This window comes from Gopherus flavomarginatus, chromosome 12 (genome assembly GCF_025201925.1).
Source record: "Gopherus flavomarginatus isolate rGopFla2 chromosome 12, rGopFla2.mat.asm, whole genome shotgun sequence".
In the NCBI taxonomy this organism is placed as follows: domain Eukaryota; kingdom Metazoa; phylum Chordata; order Testudines; family Testudinidae; genus Gopherus; species Gopherus flavomarginatus.
The window spans coordinates 34,381,362-34,399,277 of NC_066628.1; the positions used below are offsets into that span (position 1 = coordinate 34,381,362).

Here is a 17,916-nt window from a genome sequence, read left to right on the forward strand (position 1 = left end):
TCACCCCAGCTCCACCCAGATTAGCTCCTGGGCCCTTGCTAGCCCGCCCCGGCCGGCTCGCCTTGCACAGCGTGTTGGCAAACACCGGCACGACTCACTTGCACTTTCGCGGGGAGCGATCGCCGCCCTCCCGCTCTGTTTTTGCCCCTCTCCAAAGGGCCGGGGGGTGGCGAGGCGGCTGCGTGCCCCTGATCTCCGAGCCGGGAGGCAGGTTTGACGGGCGTGCCGAGCAGCCAGTGCGAGGAGGGGAGGCTGGGCTGCGCTCGCACTGGCTGGGGCTGGGACTGTGCCCTGGGTGTGTGTGAGCAAGCTGGGAGGGCTCCTTCCCTCTGCCCTTCCTCCATTCATTCAGCCCGAGCCTGCGAGCGGGAGGGGGCCCCAGAGGGGCTCCGGCGAGCTCAGCGGCGAACCCAGCCCGCGGTCGCTGGGATCGTGCTGTGGGGCCGGCCAGGGGCTCGACAGGAGTTTGGCCGCAGCGCAGCCACCCCCGGCCGGGGGCTTTATTTGGGGAGGGGGTGGGGGCAGCGCGCCGCGATGTCAGACCCGGCGGTGAACGCGCACTTGGAGGGCATCATCTCCGACTTCGAAGGTAGGAGCTTACGGCGCGGGGCAGCGCCCGAGCGCTCCCGGGGGGTCCCACCCAGCGGTGGGGGGATCGTGCTGTCTCTCCCTTCCCCCGGTGCGCAGGAGGAGGCAGCGCCTGGGCTGAGGCTGGATGGGAGGGGATATGCCGGGACGTGGGGAGGGGTCGCTGGCTCCTGGGCTGGAGAAGCGCACGGGGCTGCTTGCGCGCTGGTTAGTTTCCAAGTGGGCGCTTCGGCCAGGACGCTCCAGGCTGGGCTGGGTCTGCGGGGAGGAGCGGGGCTGCCCTGGCAGCGAGTCCCCTTTTTCCTCTTGGGGGCGGCGGGGGGTGGCGCAGGGCAGAGCAGGGGGTCGCTAGCTCCGGTGAGTGGCAGGCGGAATCCCCGAGAGGGTCTCAGCGCTGCAGCTGCCCTGGGGGCTCTGTGCGCCCGAAGGCCTCAGTAGAGGCCGGGCTCTCAAGGGGGCAGGGCAACAGCTGGCAACTTACACCCCTCCCCGTCTTTGAGTCTCCTTCCCCGCCGTTGTGCCTGCTCGGGCCGGGCTTGCCACCCCTCCAGGCTCCAGCCATCTGCGGACGGGGTGAATCCAAGAGCCAGCGTCGCCTCCCTCCCTCCAACCTCCTGTTGAGCTGTGTCTGGGGCAGCCTCCCTCGCAGTGCAGGGAGTGGGGCCCTTCTGTTCCTGGGTCCTTGTGGGAGGGGGATTATTGCCAGCTCCTCCCCCTCCCCCCAACCAGAAAGAAACCTGGAAATATTTGCTTTTCCAGCAGCATCTGTGCTCAGCAAAACTCCTTGAGTTCCTGGCCTTGGGTTCTCCTACAGGGCAGGGAAGCGAATCCCCAGGCAGATGAGTCCGGGATTGCTAGGCACTCTTTGTCTGTGGGGCAGTGACCGTCAGGGCCCTGTCCCCAGCACCAGGCGGGCTGAATCTGGTGTGGCCATGGGATCTGTGGGTTTGGCTCTCATCCAGCGGTGTGTAAAGGGTTAGCTTCCAGTTCGCTCCTCCAATGTGGCAGAGTTGGGGACTGAGTCCAGATCTTTGGGTCCCAGGGCCAGGCCAGCGTCATACTACTTCTCTTCTGGGAAATGTTGCAGGCTGTGCTTTCAGGGTGTGAAAAGAGCTTTTCACTTCTGCATGGGGAACAAGGGGGTTGCCATCGCCTGGAAACAGCTGCATTGAGTCACTATCACTGGCCACAGCTGGAGACTGGCCCTCTTACATGCAGGAGGAAAGGGACAAACTGGATAGGGTTTGACTACTTCTTCAGCAAAGTGAGAAGCAATTGGCTCTGCTTGTTGACTTGTCCAGGCTTCTGTAGGTAGGGCTGGGGAGGCTGGAAAAATGGAGGTGTCTGAACCTGGCCGGCTGCCATCTCACATCCTCTGGCAGCTTTTTGGGGAGTTCAGAGATGATTGTTCTCAATTCTGAGTGCATGAGGTTTTTAGTTCAGCTCAGCACCGCACTCTGTTGTCATCTGCTAAGGAAAGATCCTCAGGCTGGATTTTTCCTGTCTTTTCTTACTCTGTTTATGTAGCTTTTTAGTCTGAAGTGCATGCCTGACATAATAGAGAAGGCTGTGAATCTCCAAGCACACGCAGGGCTTGCCCTTTGCTTCTCTTGAATGCCAGCACAGCTTGGAGATAGCTGTGAGATGGCCATGGCTAGAGCTGCCAGAGGAAGCTTCTTTTGGTTAGAATTTCTACTGCCTGTTACGGCATCATGTCTTCATGGCCGCCTGAGCCTCTGGAGAGCATACAAGAGAGGAGGAGTATCTCCCCTCGGACCCTTGTGGAGCGCTAAAGGGTTTTGAGGGATGCCTTTGAACTGGGGGCTCTGGGCATGTGCCCAGTGTGCTGACTTTTCAGGAGAGCACAAAGAACTAACCTAGTCAAGTCTGGACTCTTGCCAGAAAGGCATGTAGGCCAGAGATAGGCAATGACAGGACAAAAGGACTAATCTGGAACGGGCCTGGAGAATACAGGTGTGATTGTAAGATCAGGGGGATTGTTCTTCCTAAAAATGGTGCGAGTACTCGAAAAGCAACGTTTTCTCTCCAGAAGCACTGGGACTTAAGAGCCAGCCACGGTCCAAAGAAACTGAGCTTCGCACAGTGGGCTGTAGAAAACCAAGAAATAGCAGAGCCCTAGAGCAGGGGTGGTGGGTCATGGCTTTGGATTTGTCTGTCTAGAGACTTCTGGGGCCTCTGTAGCCATAGTTTCACAGCACTTCACAGACCCTTATGAATTCAGTCTTGTATCCCCTGCAGGGAAGTGGGGACATATCTTCATTTGCATGTTGTAGTGGAGGAAACTGAGGCACAGCATGTCTTGCTCCAGGTCACATACAGCTGGAAATTGAACCCTGAGTCCTAGTTGAGTGCTTCAACCACAAGATCATCTTTCCCCTCCTGTGAAAATCAGGGGCATGTCCTCCCCAGTGTGGCCACCCCCTGCCACAATCCTTTACCCTGCAAGACTCCAGTCTCTGCAGCAGCACACTGGGAGGAGTGGGTGGGTGGGTGAGAGAGAGGGGGAAATACAATCTCATAACAAAGTAAGTGCTAGTGGAAGTTTGGAGTGAGCGAAGCTGCCCGGCTGTTCAATCAGTTTTCCATTCTTTGTTGCATCTAGTGCGTGTATAACTGCCCTTCAGGGACTTGCACTCACATCGCTGCTGAAGTACGCTCAGGCTCTGATGTAATCACAGTCCTCCCCTTTCACCCACCCCAACTGCGTTTAAATCTGTTTGCAGCCTAAAGTAATCCTCCACTCGGAGAACGAACTGAAGATGGTAAAGGCCCTGCAATGAACCTGAAGGCTGTTCGCTGCAGAATGTGAATGTTCCCCCCAGACAAGGAGCTGCCCCCCGGTGGGAGAATGTTCATGCCAGTGTGGGTGTTCCCAAAACAGCAGCCCCTGTCTGTGTAGTGAGAAGCAGAGAGAAAGCTGTGGATGCATCTGGCCAAAAGTCCTGGCATTGCCCCGAGCTGGGATCCAGGTTAATGGTTCACAGCTTAATTAGCTGTTGCGACTCTGCGGCGGCATCCCAAGCAGAGACCGTGGTAGTGCCAGTTCCCGTTATTCTCTTAACCCCATCGACAGTGAGCCTAGTGTTTGATTTCTGGGCGGGCATCTAGTAAGTGCCCAAGGCCAAAAGTGAAAGATCTGGCCAAAAACTCACAAGTGACACAGACCCCAGATCCTCTGGAAGCTGGATCCCTCTTTGTTCTTGCAAACTGCAGGCCTGTTGGCCCTGCAGAAAATGTTCCCTTTGGCCATCCTTGTCTGGTTCCTCTCCTAGTGTCTCTCGCTGGCTTGGGCCTGACACTTCACCTAAAACTACAGAGTAGCAGAAGGGAGCGAAGTGCTGCTTGGCATGAGGGGTTGCTATTCCTTCCTCTCCTTCACCCCCCGATGCAAGTATAACCCACTAGTCGTGAGTGGTCTGGACATGTCCACAGGGGATAGAAGTTGTTACAGCCCCCAGCTTGGGTGCTTTAGCTCAAGCCGTAGCAGCTCATGCTTTTGTCTCGGGAGGTCCCCGATTCAATCCCAAGGCGTGGGCCAAGCAAGTGGCCGTCACTCAAACATGAGTCCCTGCTCAGGATGTGGGGATGCCCTGGCGTAGTGCAGGTTTGCGCCTGGGAGCCTTGCCACATCTCATGAGCCAGCGTGGTGGAGTTGCAATGCCGCTGCTGTGGGGCATCGGCATCCTTTCACAAAGCACGTCTTCAGGAGGAGGGATGCGAGTTGTTGCAGTGCTGTTTGGTGGGCACCAGCATCCAAACCAGAGCATCAGCTAGAGTGGGGAAAACCCTGTCCCCTGCGATGAGGTTGGGGGTAAAAGTGGCTCTGCCCTGCTCCCGTGGGCAGTGCCCTGGATGGTGGGGAGGGAACGATCTGATTTGAACTGGGTGGCAGCACGGCCATCTATAAGCATTGGTTAGGCTACCAGGTATGGCGTGGGATACTGTAATCCCTGGTATGTGATTGGCAGAGACTCTGTCTCTTTTAATAAGCAGAGAAATCTTTTCTGCCCCCCTTTCCCACATTGTTTGGAGTCTGGTTTGCCAAGACTTGTGCAGGACCAGCACAGTTGCACTCCTGAGTTCAGAGGCTTTGGCAGGTCCTCTGAAGAGTTCCTCCTCTCACAGTGAGCTCCACCCTGCACTGTGCCAGTACCCCCCAGCCTCACCCCTGTCAGAAAGCTCCATCAGCATCTTAGATTGCCCAGCACTAGCACAAAACTGAACAAACCCCCTAGGCCCAGCCAGCTCCACAGTGCCCCCAGCCTGCACTGCAGCTGGCTTAGCTTTCAGTAATGTGAAATAAATACATATGTGCAGTATGGCATGGAGACACTCTTCCAGCGTTTGAACTACATAGCATGACTATGTTCTGCTTGCTTGTTTTTCGGTATGAGGATCAACCTGAATCTGTCCTAACGTCAGGTTACACTATAGAACCCATCCCTGGAGTATCCAACTGCTGGCTGCGGTATTCATGACGATGGGGACAGTGGGGAGAAGTGGGGGGGTTCTCACCAGTATTAAGAATTACATTTGCAGCTACTCAAGGTGGGTTAGTTCGGGGCACTAGTAATGTAATAATACTTTGCATGTATACAGAGCCTCTCAAAACACTGAGCAAACATTATCTGCTGAAGTAATGTCCCTTATTGAGAGAGAGAGAGAGAAAAGAGGTCCATTCATGAAGTACAGCCATCTCTAGGGTGGAATACAGTTGTTGTTGAATGACACACGAACAAAGGTGTGTCTTCACTAGAAGTTCATGGAGTTGAGTTAGCGGCGATGATACTGAGTACAACATATCTTTCTCCACTCTTGCCATCAGTTGTGGTCAGCATCAGCTCCAAACATGGGATTTCCTAACGAACACGTGACCCAAATGGCAGCAAATGGGGAATGAGACCACAATCACTTGAAGCTGCAGGGTAATGTAAGGAAGCAGACTGTAATTACCAGAGTTAGCATCTGATCAGGATGCTAGGACTAGCACCTTTGCTCCAGCAAAAAATGTAAAATAAGTTCCAGTTGTCACCAGTGGTTAGATTCTTGGCTTTACAATCCATCCCAAAGACTTCATCTCCAGCAGCACAGTGACACCATGCTGGGACATCGGATCGGCACCGACTCACCAGGATGAGTGTTGCTTACTGACTCACCCGCTTCTTCTTGTACCTGGGTGGGCCTTGGCAGTCTTCCATCCTAGCCTAGTTCTGCAGAGGTCGTGAAATCTGATGGAATCAGAGTGCAAAAGTAGTGTGGCTTTGGGCTGCCAACATGCGAGAGTGGCTTCTTGTGTAGTTTGCTACTTGGCAGAGAAGAGCTCCTTTTATTAAAAAAGAAAACAACCAATCAGAATGTGTAACTCACAAAAGTAATAGCTTTTGCAATCCAGTGCAACAGAGCTGGCTAGAAGCAGGCATTACGTGGGAAGGTAATTTATAACAGCTGACAATGCACCTCGATTGTAACTGGCAGCACTTTCTTCTTTTGCAGTCCTTCCCCCAGCTCTGCCAATGCAGCTCTATCCTGCCCTACATCACCCCCTGATATTCCAGTCATGGCCTTCACTTGAGCAAAGTCCACCAATTGTAACCGACCTCTGTGGTGGTTTTTTTGGTCAGTGGGAGCTAAAAAAAAAAGGCTGCCAGGTCATGTTGACAAAGGACCCAAGTAAAAATGGATCCCAGGACTTTCCAGAGGCCAGAGTCCCGTGGGCTCATCCAGCCCAACTTCTTCCCTAAATCCAGTTCAGCACGTGTCTGGAATCTCATAGGGACACATGGCTGGGGTATGCATGCTAAGCCACTTGGTGCACACATTCTTCCTGCATGCAGGAAGCAGCTGCTACTTGAATGCTGCAGATGCTGAATATCAGCCATGATGCTAATATTAGAGAGCAGTATGCCAGAGGGGTGGCTGTGGTGTTATGTGGAGAATGTGACTTGAACTCAGTATGATGGTGCAAAGCTGGGGGAGAAGAAGTGCACAAGATCTTCATAACATTTCATTTGGGTCCAGACTGACTCAATCAAGAGCATGGGCTGGATGCCATGTGCATTTGGGCCCATGGGATGGGCTCTGATCCATCTGCGATCACGAGGCATGGGGTGGGGCCTACTAAGGGCTTGTCTACACTTATCGGAGGAGCCACAGTGTCGCGATCGATGCATCGGTGGTTGACTTAGCAGGTCTAGTGAAGATCTGCTGAATTGACCACCAGTTGCTCTCCTGTTGACTCCTGTACTCCACCTGATCGAGAAGAGTCAGGGGAGTTGATGGGAGAGCGTCTCCCATTGACATCGTGTAGCATGGCCCCCGCAGTAAGTAGATCTAAGCTATGTCGATTTGAGTTACGCTATTCATGTAACTCAAATTGCGTAGCTAAGATCGACTTTTCCCTTTAGTGTAGACAAGACCTAACTAAAGTTCCTACATACTGAAACAGTTCCATTATTCCAGCTTCTTTTGCACACGTTCAGGGAAGTAGATGCTAGAAAATCTTTCAAGGTGCATCTCAGAGCATCTACAAATCTTGGGTGGGAAGCTTGGCAAGTAGGAATCCCTGCCCCCAATCTTTTGATTTCCTAGAGTATCCAACAAATCAGATTGAGATGGGCCCCTTCTTGCACTCCTGACGCCATACACATGTGCCCGACACTAACAAATACCTCTTCCCCAGCTGTTTGAGGAAGCTTAATGCTCAAATTGACCAGTTAGATTTTATATAATCCTCAGATGAGACCTCTGTGGGTTGTCTCTGTCCTCCACCTTCCCCTTGACAGTCTTCTTGAGTCCAAGGCAAAAAGATGGTGTAAAATGGAAGCGTTTTCCCCCAAAACAACAAACGTTTTGCGAAGTGAAGTGGCTGTTTGAGAGGAGGGAAGAGAAGGTGGCTTGTGGAATGCCTGATGTTTTGGCACAACTGAGCTGGTCAGTAAGAATGGAAGAAATTACATACCTGCTTAGTTTTTTGATTTTTTCCTTTGTCCTGCCAATATTTTCCTTTGGGACCAAAGCGCATCAAACTGGAGGAGGTGGAGAAGTGAGTTGTGGGGCATCTGCTTGTCTTGATTTCATTAATTTTGTAGTGAGGTGGGTGGGGAGATGAATCTGGATCACTGGTTCCTCTAGCCCAGTATCCTGTCTTCTGACAGTGGCCAGTGCCAGGTACTTCAGAGGGGATGAGCAGAACAGGCAATTACTGAGTGATCCGTTCTGTTGTCCATTCCCATCTTATGGCAGTCAGAGGCTAGGGTCACCCAGAGCATGGGGTTGAATCCCTGACCATGTTGGCCAATAGGTCCATCAATGGCTATTTTCCATGAACTTAGCTAATACTTTTTTGAGCCCTGTTACTGATTTGGACTTCACAACTTCCCATGGCAATGAATTCCACAGGCTGACTGTGCGTTGTGTGAAGGAGTGCTTCCTTTTGTTTGTTTAAAACCTGCTGCCTTTTAATTTCATTGGGTGACCCCTAGTTCTTGTGTTGTATGAAGGGGTAAATAACACTTCCTTACTCACTTTCTCCCCAACATTCATGGCTTTATAGACCTCTTGCCATATCCCCCTCTTAACTGTCTCTTTTCCAAGCTGAAAAGTCCCACTCTTTAATCTCTCCTCATATGGAAGCTGTTCCATACCCTTACTCATTTTTGTTGCCCTTCTCTGTACCTTTCCCTATTCTAATATATCTTTTTTGAGATGGGGTGACTAGATTTGCATGCGATATTCGAATTGTGGGTGTACCATGGTTAGAATGTTTCTAAGAACAGCCTTTCTCATCAGATTTCCAGCACTGTCTGCCTCTAATTAGGCCAGAATTACCACAGAAACCATCTCTCATGGTACTTCAGCAGTTCTGCTTTCAGCTGGCATCAAGGGCAGCAGAGGTGTCTGTGAGGGTAGGGAGGGCACCTTTCTGCATCTCACAAGAGCCTCTGCTCAGGTTTGTTTGAGTTTTGAGTATGGGTCTCATGGCTTTTCTTCTCTGTTGAGGTTGGTTTGCCAATCTCTAGTCTCCGACAGATGAGGAAGCAGCTGGTCACTACAGTAGTCTGTGGACTTCAGCCTCTAGTAATAGTCATAGCAGCTGGGGTGGCACAGGTGACCAATAGTCCTGGGCATGCAGGTTGCTGGAATTTTCCCGTTTGTAAAGTTAATTCACTTGGAATAAGTAAGTTGGGGGAGGAGGAGAGGAAAGAAAGGGTTTCTGTGCCTGTGGGAGCTAGACTCTGGTGACAGCCCTGGCCTTGTCCCTAGTTAGGAAGTGGGATCGTCCAAGGGTTTCTGGTTGTGTGCAATGAGGAGCCCAGCTGCTTCCCCTGGGGCCTACAGCCGTCTACACCACAAAGCACGGATTGTTCTGTGGCACCCTGCTAGGCCCCGGAGCTTCCAGTGCTCCAGACATGGCGAAATCCCAGCACCTTTGGGTGAGGTCGGCAATGGGAGAACTCTAAGAACGGCTTTGCATTAGCACAGAGGAAGTGGTGGTGGGGGGTGAGGGGGAGGCTTATGGCTGGTGGGGGGTGAGGGGGAGGCTTCTGGGCATCCTGGCCCAGAATGGCAGGTGCTTGGGCAATGCAAATGGGCCAAGGCCAGAAGTGAGGAGTATCTTTGGAACCCACACTGTGTGTGCCCCCTGCCTTCTGAGGTCCCTGCAGCCCCCCATTTGGAGTCCCCTCAAAGGGCCTGGTATGCTGCCCTCTGAAGTCTGCTCTTCCATTTTATTCTCTGCGCTTTGCCCTTAGGTGGCTTATTTAACCTCCAGACCGTCTCATGGGTAGAGTGCGGTGGAAGCAGCTTGTTTTGTCTTGTCCCAGGTTAGGAACCGCTGCTCCTTTCAGCCTGGCATGTGTCAGCAAAACCGCAGCTGTTAAAGGGACGTGAAGCCTTGGTGTGTCCTGGCCTGGCTGTGTCATCTGGGCTCTGCTTTCCTGCTTTCCTTTATTTATTCTCCGGTTCCCCTCTGCCCCGCTGTAGGGTACATGGTCCATTTTCGTGGGAGTGGGACCAAGGGCAGCAGCAGTGGCCAAACACTGGGTTTGGGACATACTGTAAATTCAGAGACAATAATGGAGACATCAGATTCCAGCATCACTCCAAATATTTACATTACTAGCTCTACTATTTAAATGAGGAGACAGGGCACTTGCAGCTGGCCCAGCCCTACAGCTATCAGCTGTGCTTCTCCCCTCCCCCCCCACCTCTGTTCCCACCCCCCTCTTCCTGCAGTAGCAAACCCCAAACAGCACTTTCTCCATTGTTAGAAAGATAAGGATCGAGGGGGCAAGGTGGGGACGGGTAATGGGCTGTGGATCCTTTTGCTTCTGAGTTCAGATCGAGCCCAGTCTCCTGGCAGTTGGGTGACGTAAAGAGTGCATGGGCCCATGTCCCGTTCGCAGTGGGAGCGCATTCATATTGCTGATAGTGGCGACAGTGTTGGTAGAGAGGCCTAGGCCTGGCTAGTTTTGTCCCTGAGCTGCTGTGCCTCATCCTTCCACTCAGTGCTGGGGCACACTGCTGCGCTGCATGTCTGCCACCTTTCCTTTCGCAATCGCTGCATCCCTTTAGTCCCACTGTCTCAGCCACGTCTCTGTCCCCGAGCAGATGCTGGCAGAGTTTAGGGTCTGGTTGCTCCGTGGTTGTCTTTCACCAGCGTGCTCTAGCACTCCCTTTTTCCTTCCTTTGTACGTGAAGAACAGCCCTGAGGAAGAGGAAAGGGACCTTGGGCGAGGAAGAGGTTTATTGTTATCCCTGACGTGGTCCGAAAAGCTGCCCCTGGATTAATGACAGCTCTCAGTGCTTTGCAGCTGTGACTCAGGCTTTTGCTGTGATTGCTTTTCCAAAGTCGTTGGCCAGCGCTCAGGGCTGATTGTCCCAACAGTACGTGCAATGAGTTCTGGGTGTCCTGGGCTCTCGCCGGACCGAAGCTCCCACTGACTGCTAACTATAATTACTAAGGTGATCTTTCTCTTCAACAGAGAGAGAACATTTCCTTTTCTACTCTTAATTTATTTCTCTGTAAGGGTTTGTCTTCACTGTAGTGCTAGCTTGTGGTATAACTTGCGTGCTGTCCCTGACCTGATTCCTGTCCACACACACAAATCTCTAGCTCATGTTAAGTAGGGCTTTAAACTCTACATATCGGGCCTCTCCGGGGATATGGGTTGAAGCTTGAGTGGTAGTGATTGAGCTAGTAATGTGGTAGGGAGGCAGCTACAGCTCGAGGTAGGTCAGACCAAAGTGAATTTTCATGGTGTTGGAACATGTGTCCCTAGAGAACAGGGAGAGTGGGGAAGTTTCCTCCACCAATGTGCCTGAAACCTGACCTGTAGGGACCACCCTCAAGGTGGGAGGGGAGTTCTGGCTCCATAACTCTTTCAGTTCTTGACACCTCTGCTCCCCTTGCCAGTGCAGACACCATTGGCTCAGGTGGAGGAGTGAGGGACATGGATTTCTGGCAAATGGGCCATTACAACCCCTGTCCCGGGTGATAATGCTGGAGATGAGCCTGGGTTATGTGTTTTATAGTGTTTTGAGTCTGACCCTCTAATTCCAAACTGACCTCAATCTGTAATAATGATCCAAATGCCACTGAAGCTGGAGGGAGAGAGGGGCTTGGAATCCAGATTTTGCAGCTTAGTCCCTTTTCCATGTGACAGGGATATGGCAATTAACCAAGGACCCCCCTGGGGAAGTTCAGAAAGAGCATTACAGATTCCAGGAAATCAAGCCTGGTGGCGTCTAAATTCCAGGGCAAGGGACATCAGGAGAGCATCTGCCACACAACCAACAGAGTGATGGATAAGCGCCACCTCCGTTTGCACAGAAAATATTAACTTGAGTAGCCACCATGGTTACTCCACTCCTTGATCCTGGTGACTTGCGCAGCATCCAGCCCGATCCAGCTGCAGGGGAGACATAGAAAGGGCTCGCAAAGATGGAGAAGGCAAACTGGATGAAACTTGCAAAGGTCATTTGAGAGAGAAACTACCACTGAAGAAAGGGATTGTTGCAAGTATTGGATTTCCCTGTTGGGAGCCCATCACTTGTATATATTTATTTTAATTGCTAATGGAAAAGTAAATTTTGAGCAAGGGGGAAGGGCCATTTTAGATCTTGGATTGATAATTCTTTTGAAGCAATTTTTAGTTCATCAGATGTTTCAATCAGTAGTGTCCCAGGGAGGGGAAATGGGAAAGGGATGAGGGTTAGGAGGAGAGAGAAAGGGAACGAATCCCTCCCAGTATTACTTGGCAGCAGCTGTCTCCTTGCAGCACTGATCTTTTCCCTGCCCCATGGAAACCAGTGCTGCTTGGAATATTAAGAGTGACCAATCGGCCGGTTGTTTGCTTTCGCTCTTCTTTCCCCCTTCCTCCCTCCTTGGTTTCCTGTTTTGTTGTTTAAGGAGAGTGGCATGATGATGTGTTTATAGTGCTGTCAAATTCTGGGAAGCTTGTGTACATGTCACGGCTGCTAGGAACAAGCTGCCTCAGAAGAGCATGTCTTCCTGTGGAGTCAGTGTGGGGAGGCAGAGGGCTGGTAAAGATGCTGGCAGGCTTTCCCAGTTATCTCCTCTTTCACTGAAGTTGATCTGAATCTTCACCTCTTCTTCAGACTGGAGTTCACCAGTGAGATGAGTTTGGCAATCTCATTAGAGTCCCCATGGGACACTTGTCCAGACCTCAAAGTGGCAATTCTTCAACAAAAAAACTTCAAAAACAGACTCCAATGTGAAGCTGCAGAATTGGAATTAATTTGCAAACTAGATACCATCAGATTAGACTTGAATAAAGACTGGGAGTGGATGAGTCATTACAAAACCTAAACTTAATTTCCCCAATACTAATTTCTCCTTTCTGTTACTCACACTTTCTTGTCAACTGTCTATAATGGGCCACTCTCTTACCACTTCAAAAGTTATTTTTCCTCCCTTGGTATCCTGCTGTTAATTGATTTATCTCGTTAGACTGACCTCACACTTGGTAAAGCAACCCCCATCCTTTCATGTACTTATACTTGCTCTTGTATTTTTTTACTCCATGCATCTGATGAAGTGGGTTCTAGCCCACGAAAGCTTATGCCCAAATAAATGGGTTAGTCTCTAAGGTGCCACAAGGACTCTTCATTTTTTTGGCTGATACAGACTAACATGGCTACCACTGAAACCTGTCACACAAATACTAGTTGATTCTGCAGGATTGGCTCTTATTGTGCAGGAGAGGATTAGTCCTGGAATAGCATAAGGTACAGCAGGGCAAGATTGGGGGCATTGGCAAAGCTGTGAGGGGCCTCAGGGCAGGACTGAGGGGCAATGGCAGAGCTCTGTGCATATGAGCGGGGTCTGCAGGCTCGGAAGAGCCAGCGGGCTCAAAGGGCACCGGCAGAACTGTGTGGTGGAGGAACTTGTCCAGCTCCTGTCCACGCTGTATTTGGCTCCAGACAGATCTGTTAAACCCTCCCTCTTCCCAAGCTTGCTCAAAGCTGCTTGGTGACACTTCTGCCTGTTAGGACACGTTGTCAAATAAAGATTTAGTAATTTAAACTATTGAGGGTGATGAAATCTCCTTTCCAGAACCTGGCATTAATCCCCTGTCGCTCCGTTCCCCATCACCCACCGTAAGTGGTCTTGACATTTCTTCTGCACCCATGCCTTCCCCTCAGGATACATGACTCGCATCTGAGATGGCGTTTGTCAGCAGCGTCTGCCTCTGATGTGACAGGGGACCTTTAGCTTCATTAGACAAGCGAGAAAGGCTATGGCTACACTCAAGAGCGTACAGCAGGGGTCGGCAACCTTTCAGAAGTGGTGTGCTGAATCTTCATTTATTCACTCTAATTTAAGGTTTCGTGTGCCAGTAATACATTTTAACATTTTTAGAAGGTCGCTCTCTGTAAGTCTATAATATATAACTAAACTATTGTTGTATGTAAAGTAAATAAGGTTTTTAAAATGTTTAAGAAGCTTCATTTAAAATTAAATTAAAATGCAGAGCCCCCTGGACCGGTGGCCAGGACCCAGGCAGTGTGAGTGCCACGGAAAATCAGCTCACGTGCCACCTTCGGCACACGTGCCATAGGTTGCCTACCCCTGGCGTACAGCATTGGTGCAGCTGCGCCGCTGTAAGCTCTCTACTGTAGCTGCTCTGAGCCGACAGGAGAGAGCTCTCCTGTCCACTTAATTAACCGCCCCCCCACGAACAGAACTGACATAGCACTGCCCACGCCAGCGTTTAGGTCAGTGTAACTTGTGTTGCTCAGGGAGTGGCTTATTGGCACTTCTAAGCGACCTACGTTATACCAACCTAAGCGGTAAGGTAGACATAGACTAAGTCTTGCTGGACAGTCCAGAGCAATGGTTGCTCTCAACTCTGTGGCTGTTTCCCCACGCGTGCCTGGCACTGCATTGCCAAAATAGGAGTTGATGCTGTCTGTGTGATGTACAACAGTGGTCATGATGCAGGTGACCTGACTATAGTTTAAAGGCACGGATGAGGTTAAAAAAATCGTCTCTGGAAAAACAGCATTGTCCCCAAGGAAGAAACAAAATGAAAATCTCCAGCACAATTGTGGTATTTTCTGCGGCAGGGGAAGGGTGGCTGAAGTCAGTCAGCCAAATCTTCAAATGCATCTTAATTTAAGACGACAAGTGAAACTTGGGTAATCCTTTCCCTTTCCTAGAAAATTGTTGTCTGAAAAGACATCTCCAAAATTTAGCCGCCTTCTTCTACCCCTGACTTTCTAGGTTATAACTTTGGAGATCTTTAGTACCTTAAATCCAATGATCTCAAAGCACTTTAGTGAACTAAGCATCACAACCCCTCTGTGAGGGAGGGAAATATCGCAATCCCATTGTACTGATGGGGAAACTGAGGCATAGATAGGGGAAGTGACTTGACCAAGGTGCCCCAGCAAGTTGATATAAAAGCTGGGAATAGAATCCAAGGGGCTGATTTTTTCTGTTGCCTTACACCACTGCAAAATAGGTGTAAAGTGCTCCCATTCTTATTTTGTCCAGGTGAAATGACTTTCCCAAGATGAGAATCGAGTCCAAAGCCTTTTTGTCTGTCCAGTACAGTAAGAGACAAGATCTGAATTTGACTTAACCTGGGAGCTGTTTGTTGCTGTTCTTAATACTTGAACATAATTACTCCTCTGCTTTTCCACATTCAAATGGGCATCTGGTAAAATGATGCAATGATTCCTAGTGCCTGAGTGTATCGCATGGGCTATTACAGGTAATCATCATAATTTAAATGAACACATGCGGAAGGAACGTTGATTGGGGATATTGGGTTTAGATGAGAGTTCTGCGATTTCATTTACCACCACGTTTTCTCTTTTTCTGTTTACATGCTGTCCCTGACTCCCACTTTACAACAATCCTAACGTTAATCTGTCCATCACCTTAAACTGCTGTACATAACACGTGTGTCAGCCCGGGAACGAAACTGAAGCCACTTCAGCTCTGTCCCGACACTCAGTAAAAGGCGTTATTAAGTGTGTGCATTAACTGAGGGCTTGGCTACACAGCAAGTGACTGTGCTGGAGTAGTGTCCAGACGGGACGTTGCTTGGGGGCAAGCGGATTTCCTGTGCAGTAACTTGCTGTGCAGACAAGCCCTGGGAGTAATGTGACCATCCCAAATGCAGGCTGCTTGATGCTATTATACCACACCAAGCCCTTGTGTCATATGGACGTGCCGCAGCAAGGCTGGCTGTGCAGGAGAGTGATGTGGTCTCCTGAGCCAGGAATTCCTGAGTTCTGTTCTTCTCTCTTATGCTGATTCGCTCAGTTGCTTTGGGAAGGTTGCTGAACTCCTCTGCCTCCATTTCCCTGTCCGTAAATTGAGGATCATCATATCTCCTGGGGGTGCTTTGAGGATCAGTCAGTGAACGTTTGCAAAGCAGCGTACCTAAGCGTTCTGGTGACCGCTGGCCATTTATAACTCATTGTGTTTTAGTGTACGTGTCAGGTCCAGACTAGATGTTCTGTGCTCCTCTTGGCACATGCAAGCTTAACCCACTGGTGAGCATCTGTTCCAGGTTCCCTTCCATATCCCAGCCACAAAAGCTGTGGCTTTGTTCCAGCACCCGCTAGGGAGCTTAGCACAAGCTATAGTAGTTTATACTTTTAGCTCTGGAAGTCCCCAGTTCAGTCCCTGGGCTGTCTACCAAGATGGCAGCCATCACACAAGTATAACTCCTAGTATCGTTGGAAGGGAGCTGAATGACCTGCAGGCACATTATTAACATATCTAATATTCCTATAGCTCTTTCTATAGCCCTTTACTTCACCTGGCTCTAAAATGCAGCCACCTCTGGCATAGATCTTGGCTGCTCTTTACGAGTCCAGCAACCCCACACAAGAGTTTAGGATTGGAAGTGCTGATGAATGTCATGTTGTAATAACCTTAGTCCCAGATTTGGACCTTAGCGTCCAAAATATGGGGGTTAGCATGAAAACCTCCAAGCTTAGTTACCAGCTTGGACCTGGTACCTGCTGCCACCACCCAAAAAATTAGAGTGTTTTGGGGCACTCTGGTCCCTCTGAAAAACCTTCCCTGGGGACCCCAAGACCCAAATCCCTTGAGTCTCACAACAAAGGGAAATAATCCTTTTTCCCTTCCCCCCTCCAGATGCTCCTGGAGAGATACACAGACATAAGCTCTGTGAAACTACACAGAGTGACTCCCCCTCTCTGTTTCCAGTCCTGGAAGCAAAAAGTACTTTCCTATTCCCCCAGAGGGAATGCAAAGTCAGGCTAGCAATCCAACACACAGATCTCCCCTTGACTTCTTCCTCCCACCAATTCCCTGGTGAGTACAGACTCAATTTCCCTGAAGTAAAGAAAAACTCCAACAGGTCTTAAAAGAAAGCTTTATATAAAAAGAAAGAAAAATACATACAAATGTTCTCTCTGTATTAGATGATACAACACAGGGTCAATTGCTTAAAAGAATATTGAATAAACAGCCTTATTCAAAAAGAATACAAATCAAAGCACTCCAGCACTTATATTCATGCAAATACCAAAGAAAAGAAACCATATAACTTACTATCTGATCTCTTTGTCCTTACACTTAGAAACAGAAGATTAGAAAATAGAACTACTTCTCCAAAGCTCAGAGAAAGCAGGCAGCCAGAAAACAAAGACCTCAGACACACAATTCCCTCCACCCAAAGTTGAAAAAATCCGGTTTCCTGATTGGTCCTCTGGTCAGGTGCTCCAGGTGAAAGAGACATTAACCCTTAGCTATCTGTTTATGACACATGTCCATTTGAATGTAGGGGGATTGGTGAAGTGTAAGAATGTAATTATTCAAGCTGAAAGATGGCCAGAAAACTGGGGCTAACATCCTGCCGTTGTGGTGACAAGTGTCCTGGAATATTTAATGACCACAAATGGGTAGGATCTCAGTTTTATAGCTCACTGAAAGACAGCACCTACAAAAAGCTCCTCCTCCCTAGGAACCCCAGCTCAGCATCTGTTAGAGAGTCAGTGTTTTGGAATAATACCCTTGTATATTCTGAAATAAACAGTTTAACCGGCTCTGGCTTATTCCCATAAGAGTCTCATGTGTCTAAAAATGCAGAGAGAGCTTTCAGTGCTTAAGCAAGCAAACAAACATAACCCCGAGGTTACAGAAATCATGTGCGGGATATATAGTGGGAAGCAGCCACCTCTCCTTTCAGCTCTGCAGTCTCTGCAGAGCCTGACCCAGGTTGCAAAGCAGTTAGTCTAGGTCCTGTAGGAAACGGCATCCCTTTCTGTTTGTTTACTTTGGTCTCCTTCGGTGCTTTGTGAACAGAGGTTTCCTTGTCCACGGCATCACCTCGGCTGGGACTTGGTGTCTTTTTGTTTACAACATGTCCACAGATGTTAGCCTCCCCATTCCCCAGGTGTCATCCAGAGATTTTTGCCTCCATATCTAAAACGGGGTGTTTGATGACAGACTTATTTCACGTAGCACAGAACAGATGGGGGTTGGGGGCGGAGCTCTCTAATGAAAACCCAGGAAAGATTTGTATTGAAGGCTGGGGCAGGGAGCTTAGGGGGAGGGCAGGAGCCAGTGAGCCCACTGATGTCACTGGGAATCTTTCCATCTACTTCAGTGAGTTTGGATCAGGCCCTACAGAGAGTCTTTCACTCTGGGAGAAAGGCACTTTCATGCATGCAGCCCTGGGCTTTGCCCCTGACTTTGTTTTTGATGATTTGTCTGTTTTGCAAACAAGTGGGATTTTCCCAGAACTTTGTCGCTCAGCCCTATTTCCCCCTCTCTGTGTGACCCTCACAGGGAGATCC

General features: G+C 49.9%; 1 protein-coding gene across 4 annotated transcripts in view; it reads left to right on the top strand.

The window, feature by feature from the left end:
* SEPTIN9 (septin 9) overlaps window positions 1-17,916 on the top strand; it is a 271,829-nt gene that overhangs the window by 112,941 nt on the left and 140,972 nt on the right. Inside the window, exon 1 of one of the 4 annotated variants that reach the window (XM_050919339.1) lies at window positions 362-589. The exons of the other annotated variants lie outside the window; for them this stretch is intronic. Within the exon in view, the coding sequence (XP_050775296.1) occupies window positions 535-589 (55 nt within the window). The 5' untranslated portion in view covers window positions 362-534. Of the gene's footprint in view, window positions 1-361; window positions 590-17,916 lie in introns of those variants that run through there. 4 annotated transcript variants of the gene reach the window in all.